Source organism: Dreissena polymorpha, chromosome 7 (assembly GCF_020536995.1).
Source record: "Dreissena polymorpha isolate Duluth1 chromosome 7, UMN_Dpol_1.0, whole genome shotgun sequence".
In the NCBI taxonomy this organism is placed as follows: domain Eukaryota; kingdom Metazoa; phylum Mollusca; class Bivalvia; order Myida; family Dreissenidae; genus Dreissena; species Dreissena polymorpha.
This window is the reverse complement of record NC_068361.1, coordinates 46,296,655-46,308,738: the sequence shown is the minus strand read 5'-3', so window position 1 is coordinate 46,308,738 and position 12,084 is coordinate 46,296,655. Positions and strand designations below refer to the sequence as shown.

At 36.8% G+C, this 12,084-nt stretch overlaps 1 protein-coding gene across 1 annotated transcript; it reads right to left on the bottom strand.

Annotated features, from left to right (window-relative positions):
* Positions 1–1,245: 1,245 nt before the first annotated feature.
* LOC127839681 (uncharacterized) lies at positions 1,246–11,337 on the bottom strand. The gene is made up of 9 exons (XM_052368063.1): positions 11,154–11,337; positions 6,078–6,297; positions 5,669–5,793; positions 4,793–4,978; positions 3,944–4,198; positions 3,504–3,707; positions 2,949–3,152; positions 2,562–2,728; positions 1,246–1,557 (listed from the first exon to the last, which is right to left on the bottom strand). The coding sequence occupies exons 1-9, from the start codon at positions 11,335–11,337 to the stop codon at positions 1,246–1,248; spliced, it is 1,857 nt and encodes a 618-aa protein (XP_052224023.1).
* Positions 11,338–12,084: the final 747 nt, after the last annotated feature.

Sequence of the window (12,084 nt, the reverse complement as noted above, 5' to 3'; positions counted from 1 at the left end):
TGCATATATATCGCTTGAAAACTCCAAGTCAAAATCTGAAATGTTCCAAATGCAGTACCGAGTGCCCTGCAGGTTTGCAAACAAACACACTGTATCCGCTAACAGTTCTTCACTGTGGCTTTAACTCTTTTTGACACAATTATGTCAGATATTTCGAATTATTAGATACTATATTATTTTTACACGATAAGCTAGATAAAGCTTAGTATTAGTTTCAGTAGAATTTGAAAATATTCCAAGTGCACATCTATTGTGAAGTAGTTATGAACGCTTAATAATCGATAATCAATAAGAAACAATTATATAATACCATAACATTCTTCTATTTCTGTAGCAGCCATATTAGCTCTCGTGGTTTTTGACCGTGGACACAACATACATTGTGTACGTCCGTACACCGGTGAATATGAGCCTACATCACACGGGGAGCAAGGAATTGTTCCGGTTGGGGAAATATATCCAGGAGGACACGCCTCTATATAATTTGAGAAAATATATTCACTAACCATTGTTATTTTATTTTACTATTGTAACTGAATGTATCTTAACAGGTCAAAACAAAAATAACTTAAAAACAAGTAACAGTATTACTATTCTATAACACATAAGATTTTCTTACCAACGCACTGATCGGCGTCAATAGAGCCATTTGTCCGTGTGGTCGTACGTGTAGGACATTCATTACACGTGGTTTGTCTTGAGGTGGGTTGGTACTGACCCTTCGGACATGGTTTGCATTGACCGGCGTCGATGTCATGGTATGTCCCGATTGAGCAATTGACTACAATATTGTTGACAATATTGTTATTTATGAATATTTACCAAAGTATATCCAACATAAGTACTTTTTATTTGTTTTAGATACTTCCCTAAGACCAGATTGATATAATGTAAAAACAGTAGCCTCAGCTTTCAGAATTAAATTTAAAGCAATATATGTCCTTTTTAATTATCGGCATTTGCTTATTCCAAAATTATATCAAGTTTGTTCAAATAAATCATTACAAGCAGCGAGACTAACTGCTGTATACGTCTGATGTCAGATTACTATTTCGTTTCTTTTTGAGATACATGCAAAAACGAGGGGTTAGACACACCATGACTTAAGACAAAGAGCACAGCTGTCCGTCAACGTTATATTATGCAGAGATTAACAATGTGTGCAATTGACGCAATGGTTTTTTTTATAATACAAGAGTCATTTCCGGATCAAAAATCGTTGCAATTATTAATCGATGAAATGACTTATGTAGAAGAGCTAAAGTTCTCCTTACCACACGCAAGCATTACACTGTCCGCAATCGATCCAAGTGAGCACGTGACTTCGGGATTAGAAACATGTAAAGAGGTTAATTGCATGTATTGTCCGTGACCTATCTCGAGACTTGCGTTGCTTTCAGTCCTTGCCCGATATATTTGTTCTTGCATCATAATGGCATCAGTAGGTGAAAGTTTGTTCTGACCTTCGCCAGACACAGTCAGTATCACAGATACCGTCAGAGTCTTTGGTACTGAACGGCGTTCCCTTGCTTGACGAGTTTCGTTGAAACAGTAAACCTAAGATAAACATGCAGGCTGTTTGTGATTTTTAGTTTTCAAGCCGTAATATCCTGCTATCAATGTCAGTAGCACATGTGGCGTGAAATTGAGATGCAGACAGTGCATCCTTTGGTTCACTGTGCAATCAAACGGAAAAGGTATCGTATACTAGTATGCCTAAACATTTTTGTACTTGTTTTTGTACTAAATAAAGTTACGAAATAAGTATATCGCAACTACTTATTATGTATGAGTTCATTACACAAAAAGTATTTAGTACTAATCAAATTGGCGTTTATATTATTATTATTACCATATTTGCATTACTACAATTCTTGTAATTGGCTGACACTGACTTTGAGATAATCCGAAATTAAAACTATGCTTTATTCTAGTGTGATACAAACATGTGTTGGCTAAGAATTGATAGGCTGAATAATAACTTAAATAATTGGGCCGCGCTCTGTGAAAATGGGGTTTAATGCATGTGCGTAAAGTGTCGTCCCAGATTAGCACGTGCAGTCCGCACAGGCTACTGTGCAGCCCGCACAGGCTAATAGGGGAAGACACTTTCCGATTGTATGATATTATCTGTTTAAAGGAAGTCTTTTCTAATAAAAGATCCAATTCAGGCGGAAAGTGTCGTCTTTGATTAGTCTGTGCGGACTGCACAGGCTAATCTTTGACGACATTTTACGCACATGCATTTAACCCCCTTTTCCCAGAGCACGGCTCTCATCTTGAATAGCACACGATTAAGAGTATAGAAACAGAACATAGATATAAACTATACGTTAGTATTGTGAGAAGTGTGATGGGTTTTTAATGGTAGACAGGGACGATACTGTCCACTTAAGCTGGACTTTAGCTAAAAAGACTTTCTTTTAACAGAAACTATTATAAAAACGGAAAAATGTCGTCCCTGACTTGCCTGTGCGGACTGCACAGGCTTATCTGGGACGGCACTTTACGCTCATGCATTAAACCCTTTTTTACAGAGCACGGCCCACATTTGTTCCAACCTCAACATAAGAAGCATTGCAGTTTGTCGCTGTGCACACATTTCCCAGACTGGATAAAAGGGCGGCTATGAAGTTCTGCTTGATCTGCTCTTTGGCTGCCCAACAATCGCCATCAAAGTAATAGTACTCATCAAGCTGGTAATTGAAAAACGGATCCGGTTCCCATGCTGCGAAAGTATAAAGCATAGTTTTGAATGAAATACTTTAGTGTTTTATATATTTTCTTGTTTTGTTTTGTCCAGTTTTATATGCGCATTTTGTCCATAGCCTTTAATACATTAATATGACGATACCAAGAGAGTATCTCCTGATAATGATTTAAGAGTTTGGAGTTTGTATTATTTCAAATAAACAAAGAAATTAAAAAAAAAATTATAGTTAACAAACCTGTACATGGCGGCAATTTTCCATCATCTTTGACATTTGAGAACACGCCACTGATGTCGCTGCACGTGAGAAGAGGATCGAACTCTGAATCTTGGACCACGTATCCTTTTTCGCACTGCAACACGCAATATGCTCCTCCTGCCCAGGTGTCACACGAGAGCGCACCGTGCTCGGGAGCACTGGGGCGTAAGCATTTTCCTTCCACTAAAACATGCAATAGGATTATAAGCGTTTTTTTATGTATTCATTCATTTCAATTGTGTCCTTTTACTTGGCCTTATATTTCACAAGGATATTAACCCTTTACCACTTAGATACGTATTTGTACGTATTTGTAGTCCCTTAGAAAGTTACATTTAATGAAAGACATGTCTTACTGGATTCAAGTCTTAAAGGTTTCATTTCCAATCCTTAGAAACTGATGAGCAGCAAACAACATAAACCCTGAACAGACTGCGAGTCACTTAAAGGCTGTTGTGGTTTTATTCTGTTTGCGCATAGCCATTTTCACTTTGTTTCTAACTGGGAAAGGTAAATATTTGAAGTGGGACTTACGTTCACAGAATGGTTGTGAGGATCCAAACGTCCACATGCCATACAAGATGTCACTTGAGTTCCATGCATCACAATAGACGATGTTGTCGCCTTTGAGAGATGCCCCTTCCTGGCACGTAAAGCCACACTGCGAGCCAAAGCGCCTGCCATCCGTACACTCTACCTTCGTGTATGGGCGTGGGTATAAACTGTGACAAGTGATCTCTGAAATACCATGGCATTCAATGACATTCTAATTATTTCTCATTCAAATGATCAAAGCAATGCGATGTGATTGCACAGCACATACACAATTTATTTTTAAATGTGTAATGAAATTACATTTATTTGTATGGACCATTAAAGTGTATACAATGTCGTCGTACAGATCGTTCAATAGTGTTCGATTGGTGGTTTGAATTGTGACATCGTGACTGTATGATAATGGCACCAATACTAACGTTTAACCGCTAGTTGTATTTCGCAGGTGGATGTGTTGTTCTCACTGTCCCATGCCTGGTAGACAACAGTGTATTCGCCCACTTGCACCACTGTACCCGGTGATGGGCCGCGAACTTGTCTTGCGACTGTTCCTGCCAAACCAGCGTTGTCAGAGTGAAGAGGTTCCTGCCAGTTAACTGTGGTGAAATCGTGCGATTTGTCTGCATAGAACACGAGCAGCGAGGGACATTCTGCGTACATTGGAGGGGTCACATCTGTCATAATAGAGAATCTCAAATTTTATTGGTTATTTTAAGTTCTAAATGTAAAGTTAAAACAAATAAAGATCGATGTTTAAAATGATACGGTCTGTTTGGTAGTGTGTGTATTTCAAAGTTTAGTTACGGGTCCATCGGCCTCTTCGTATAGTGCACCTATAGGTAGGGCATGTACTCGGTTTAGCACCGCTTAGTGTACACTCTTGAAACCAATTACCTCGACAAACTGCCTCGTTTCCTGACCAGTTTCCGTGTGCATCACACGTTCGAACTCGAGCTTCGCCCGGTAAAATGTCGAAGCCATAAGAGCATGTGTACTGACAAGCACTTTGGAAATTGTTTTCGTCTGTGCAGTCTATGGTTGTGTTAATATTGCCGGGAACAAGTCGCTTGCAGGTTCGAGCTAAATTAAATAATCATACTGCGTGTTCCGATTTATTCTACATATTTTTGTTGAATAAAAATGTGAAGCATATATCTCGGAATAAAATGTGTATACGAATCAAAGTTAATAAGGAGATTTTCAAGTGCACTATAATTAATCATCATGAATCTTGTTTGAGACCGTAAACGTTTCTGCATTATACTTACGAACGCATGTGGGAAGACTTGTTACACTCCAACGATCTTGCGCCTCACAGATAGTTGTGTTCGAACCGTGCAAATTGTAACCGGGAAAGCATCCAAACGTGCAAAGCGTGCCAACCAACATGTCAACAGAGGGGTCACAAACAACCCAACCATGCCTAACCGTAGCCCATGGTCTGCAATATTTCGCTGAAATGTTAATAGAGGTCTGTTCTGTAAAGGATATATTCATCTATAAACTCTGATGTGCAAATATGTGATACAACGGCCAAACTGCGTATGTTGCACATTTTAAATTGTATGTGGCCTTCTATGAGTTTTATCTGATTTGTTTGGGACTGTGACGCGATAATGTTCGATGTTTTTATACCATCGTTTTTTTATTAAGATATATTTGAAAGCTCATCCACAATAATTGTAACTTCACAAAGACAGATATATAACACTAGTAAAGAATAACTTGATAGTCAGTTAGTTACATAATGATAATTTCAGTTAGTGTTATGATTGAAAATGCATTAAACGCATGGAAGACTTGCTCAAAACGGTTATCAGTTTGATGATTTATTCTTGAATATCTTACATGTATACGTGTATATTTATTTCATAAACCAATGAGTGTCTTTTTCGTATATTTCCGTTATTTTCTATTCATTTGCAATGTTATAATATGAAATTTAATTTACACTTGTATATGTCCGCGTCAATGTCACATAGCTGAGGAAACATGATCATCCGGTGACGATATAAACAGCATGACTGCTGCTAAGTATGTGCGAAAGTTTAACGGCCTTTATGCGCAAACATTCGTGGGTATTTTGCGTAAGTATAAATGTTCTTATTGCGTAATGTGCTGTATTGAATTTCCACAACGCTTACCTTCAACCGTAACAGTAAACCCACAGGTCGCCGTGTTCCCTGTGTTATCCTTTGTCATGTACCTTATCGTATGCAAACCGACGTAAAACACGTGTCCTGGGCCGTTTCCTTCGATGCGTTGCGCACTAGAGTGTTCATGACAATATTTGTAACAATTCATTACCCGTTGACATACTTGTTTTTTTTCCTTTTAAAATTGTATTGCTGTGTTAATGAATAAATTATAAAAAAGATGCATTTGTGATTAATAAATTGACCCTCATAAGCAAATGCACTAGAAATATAAATGCCGTTGCTGAATATGTTTTTTCTTTCAATATTGATTGTGTTTTATTGAATGTTAAGATCTTCATTATGATATAACAACACAATATAAATTTTTTAAACGCAACCACACAATAATTAATACCCAACACTGCCGTCGCTGTTGTCCCATGCCGTAGGTTCCGTCCATTCAACATGGGTGGAGTACAGCTTAAGGGGGTCCGTGTAGTAATGCAGATTCCCTGGACAGCCGGACAGAGAGGGCGGCGCCTTATCCAGCACTTGCGAAGAGCGTCTTCGACCACATGCGGTACAAAGCTCTCCACAAAGAACCAAAAGAATCGCACGTGAAATTATAGCACGATCTAAACAAAACATTTGTTAATCGCTTCAGTTTTGTTATTTGAGATGAATATAAACACTTGTATAATATGTGTCCAAGGCTCATAAAAAAGAAGTATAATCTCGACAGCAGAGTTACTTTAAGACGCACGAGGCATGTTATAGTCCATGAAAGCGTACGATTCTGTATTCATGCGTGACACGAATAACTTTGAATACGTTTAAGTAATAAAATGTCAAGCTGACGATATCCACACTGTGAAAGGTTTTATATATCCATATGAGCCATAAATTTTGAAACATAACATTTAACAACGCAATCCATTCAGCTGGTGAACATGAAGTTTCACTTCGTTTATACTCTTATTTTCGTATCACATTACAAAATTGATGTCACTTCTTTGCGTGTCAACGATGATAAATTTCCAGTTTTTATATAGCAATGAAACCTTAAGTTTCACTTCGTGTATATTCTTTTTCTTATCGCATAACACAATTTATTTCAATTCTTTGTGCGTCGACGACGATAAATGTGCAATTTAAATTTAGAATTTATGAAACCAAAACCAGGCAACCACAAATGGTGGACAGTTAGGACTATTTTCTTCCTTCTAAAATATTTCTGATAATTAAGATGTCCACAAAAAGAGCGAGATATTCAGGTTGCAAACAGCGCTTTACTGTGCAAACAATTGAATCGAAAGTTTTCAATAGTTATTTTAATTAAACCTCAATTTACCTACTATAAAAAGTCTACATATATAAATTTGGACTATGCAAATAAGAACTTTGATCGTTTGGATGCATATAAATGATAGTAAATTCCACCCCTATGCTCCCTTTTCACCAAAGTTTTGCAGCTGTAATATATTTTTCAGATTGTTTTCTATTTAAAATATGTTTTAGAGCCTGTATGAAATGTAGGATACTCTTCGAGTGTGTGCATACAAAATGTGACCATGACTATAATGTCTTGTTATCAAACGATGTATCACAAGTGCGTTCATTGTGTGCACTGAACGTGATTTCTTCTTGTTTAAGTGTGCATTTATTTATGTTTCCCTTTAAAGCTGCTTTTGGAACATTCCCTTTCTGTTTGTGGCAATAGCAACATGAAAATGAAAAAAGAATATTATTATATCAGTGACTCACATAACCTTGTTTTACTTCACCAGTCATAGTGATTGTTGCACGGGGATTGAGGCACACTTAGCAAACTACAGCGCTACAGCTTATCATCGATTCATGGAACAGACACATATGGAAGTTCAAACGACTTTATATCGGAGTCGAAAACTTATTTTAAATATACATAAATGCGGTCATTGTTATATGTTCACCTGTTATTTATCGATTTCTTCAAAACTCTGTTGTGCACGGATGGGTTCTTTCATTACCAAATAATGTTTTATGGGGATTGTGTTTCAGATGACATATAGTTGGGAATCCAACCGTATTATTATATGGATACGCTCAACAGTCTCATTTTCTGTTTTATGGCAAATTTGTTTATGAACACATCACCATCGAGGACTGCTGGTTAGCTGTTGGGATTCCGATCGTAACATAATCCAGGTGTTTACGTGTCGCCTGAAAAATCGTACCTGTGCGGGTTGCATTGACTTAAAGTTTGCATTCACCAAGCCATTGTTAACAATTTTAAGTTAAGATACTTTGAACAATGCACATTAGAAGAAGAATTTGTACAAAGAATGTTGAGCTATATGCAAATGTATATTTTATTTTGCATGGAATTATACTGCGTAAAAGCATTTGGATAAGACATTAAAAATGTTCCTTATCATATATCATAATATTTAGGTGGGACCCCTTATTTTTGCGTCGTATCAATTTTAGAATGATTTAATTTATTGTTTTTTTTTTGTTTATTCTTATGTTTAACATTTACTTACTGCAAACTATGTTTTGTTTGTTTCGACTCCACGTAATCTCGTAAAAGGCAATGTAATTGTGTGGTCCGGGAGGACTTCTTTAGCCTATTTATGATCTTTTTATGTCAAATATGCATACAATGACGGAAAGAATGAGTTTTAATCAAGAACAAAAACCTCGAAGTAACTTAATATTTACGTTTCGTAGTATAAACATTATGATCCGAGGAGTATCAATCAAAGAATGCATATATAATGAAAGAGATGTACACCTAAACAAGTAAGAAAGCATTGGTGATAGGTAGCATACATTTGTAATGAAATGAAAATTAAATATATATTACATAAGCATCATATTATAAAAATGTTCATTAGTAATACAATCTTAAAAACAGGTAATCATGTTTTTTACGTAGCAAAGTGCCGTTCTCTAAGACAGGTTAATAATAATACTTTCATTTATCATTTTCATTAATTTTTAAGTGTTGTTTTGTAATAAAATTAGTTCGGTAATTCACTGTGTTCATGAAAACTTGCATCAAAGGTTTATGGTCGTTGATGACGTAAATAAATTATAACAAAATGAATTCTGATAGAGCGAAAAACTGGTCAAAATTTCGACTAAGAATATCAATCATGATTTAAACAGTTTCCGGTTAACCGTTACTAGAAAGTGTAACCGGTTGACCTGTTCCAACCCTAGTTTTTATCATAAGGACAACAATAATACTATCATAACGGTTATATAAGACGTCGTGTTTACTGTCTGTGCTTGAACAGCGGAAAAAATCCAGGTGTGTTCAACTGTCACTGTACACCCGTACCGATGAACTTCCTTCGCAGCTAGGATATATTTTGCAGAATTGGGAAATATCCGCATGTTTTCATATGATTCAGATAGATGTCCCTGAATCGTGGATAGTCATTGAATCGCTCGTACATAAACTCAGCATAGTTAGGGTGATACAGCAACATATTAGTCTCATTTGTCAAGTGCACTGAATTCTAAAAAAGAATTTAAGCGTCGGATTTGTTTCTGCAAAATAATGACATAAGCAAGTAATAATTCATAACAAAGATAGTGCTGCCTGCAGCAACATAAGATTTAAGTGCAACATTTAACAAATCCACTAACAACGGTAATAAGATTGTCGAAAGGACCATTTTCCGTCTTCTTCGAAGATCATCCATGTGTCCAATCTCCCCGGAGGACTTGGTGCGTACTTTCTCTGGCAGGCTAGCACGCAAAACTGACCATTATCTGAACCCAGTTATTGCAGAGAATTGCTCCATGCTTTGGTACAGGCAGCAAATCGCATGGTGTTGCTGAAGTGTCAATACGTATTTGTTTAAACAACGTCATGTTTCGTTCGGTTGCGGTTTGCGAAACGTCTTTCAAGAAACAATACTAAGCAACTTAAGTTACACTAACGTATAAATGTTGAATGCACACTCGGCTCTTAATGCGTTCTTTACTTTGGTTGCAGAGTAATGGATCGTGAAATCTCCCCAAGGGAAAGAGTGGCTACGTGTCTCATAGTTGTAGACGAGATGTTACGCTGAACCCATACGGTCAAAGAATTCTGGTTCAGTCCAATAGACAAATCGAGACCCTTCTGTCGCGTTCACCCGGATGTTATTAGAACAATTTGAGGTAATTGGTGGTTGTTTATCTGAAACACACGTATTGAATCGTGAATTGTTTTAAACAATTTTGGATTTTAACATTAACTAAATATTAAATATCCTTTAAAAACAAACACATCTTAAACTAAAACTCATATGGTGATAGTACCTTCATTGCAGGTTTTTCCCGCCCATCCAAGAACACATGTGCATTCGAAGTTTTTAATTAGATTTGTACACGATGCCTTATTCTTACACAGTGAACTACTACAGCTTATAGCATCTGTTACAAAAACAAACACAATAAGTGACCAGTAATCAAATGTTTGAAGACTATTCAAGCATTATAAATAGTTTTTTATCTGTTAAATAAAAGAGTGTACCGATCGAATGTTTAACATGATTTATACAACAAAACGATATTTACATTTGCAAACAAGAGGTTTACCACTCCATGTTCCATCAGTCTCATATTTCCGCTCTTTGTTTCCAATAGTTGCATTGTAACCATCATTACATACAGATGTAGCTATATTTCCCAGGTTCGTTGCAGGAGCCGTCACTAAACCATTGACAATTATACCCGGATCACCACAATCTATTGCTTCAAGAAAGTAATTATAATATTCATTATGTTAACGTATGTGTATGTGATCCTGCATATTCGCAATACTGTATTAAGAATGAAAATAAATTCCTTTATTATAAACTATTGTAAATAAATCGTTAATGGTAAATTAATTCACTAGTATTTAGAGTCTCGATGAAGAGATTTGTTGTAGATATTTGACGAGACTTTCATATAATGTATACGTTTATATCCATACATATCGATCGTAACTAACGTACGTGTATTACATGTTTGACCTCTACAGCCGGGTTTGCAGACGCACGTGTAGATTGTATCAACATCTTCGCATCGAACATAGTGCGCACATGGGTTGCGTGCGCAAACGGAAGCTTCTAAAGAGACAGTAAAATTTAATTAGAATGCTCATACTAATACAAAAATAGAAGATTTCGTATTTTGAAAAATCCACTTAGATTATTTACCTTGCTGGCAGTTGGTTCCTTTCCAGATATCAGAACAAGAACATATATAACTCTCGGGCATGATCGTACATGTGCCGCCATTCTTACAAGGGAAGCTGTTGCACGAATTCATATATGTAGCATAGACAATGAAAGCATTACCATAGAACATTCCTAACATACTTATCGACATACTTTGTTGGTAACTAGAGTGTCTGGTGACGTGTATATACTACTTTTAGTCTCAATACTAAATGGTACTCAGATAAAACTTAAAGGATCTGAAGAGAAATACACAAACAAAGCAGACTATTATTTATTTGTCTTACAAACGCAAACTGGTTTGGTTCCGCTCCATTGTGCCGAGGACTGACACGTGCGTGTGAGGTTACCCCCTGTGTAACCGTAACCAAGGTCACACGTGTAAGTAGCGGTTCCGCAAAGCTGCGTTGACGTCACGCTAACCGATGCACCACGCACAGTACCAAGCATACCGCAGTCGGCTAGAAACATGGTTATATATAGAAAAAGTAATAGGCGTCTCATGGAAAAACCCGTGTTATACACGTGCAGGATGTGTGTTGTAACATGGTTAGATATCGAAACAAATAAGAGGTATATTGCAACTGTTGAGTCTGTAATTTATAAAGTATGCTTTCAACATAAATGTCTGCGCATAAAAATGTATTTATAAAGTACCGGTAACTTCTCAGAATCACTAAGCTACTAACGTGGCGGTGGTGGGGTCGTGGGGGCCGGAAACCGTCTCCAACCCCAAAAAATTTCTTCACGCGTTTATGTTTTCTGGCGGGTGAAGATGCCTCGTCATCTTGAGACAATAATAGCGATGTTTTGTATTGCTTAAATGTTAAAAAAATAAACATATTAATAAACAAATTAATCTATCTATCGTTCAATCAATATAAAAAATTGTATCAACGCAAATATATAGATAAATCAGAACTGAATACAAGTTAAGATTCTGTTTACTTTTTCTTACAAATTAATGGCTCAATTTCGAGTCCATCGTCATTATGGGCGACATAAAATCAACTGCCGTCCGCACATTCGATATGTTGTCATGTGTTACATCCTCGAGAGGTATGTGCTGACTCCGCCCCTTTCGTCCACGCAAGTGTCCAGTCCATTTGTCGAGTATCGACAAATAACATTCGCGCTGACATAATGATTCCTGGTTGCGAAATATGTTAATGTTGTGCAATTATATGCTTAATGTTGAAGTGGAAATAATATGACATG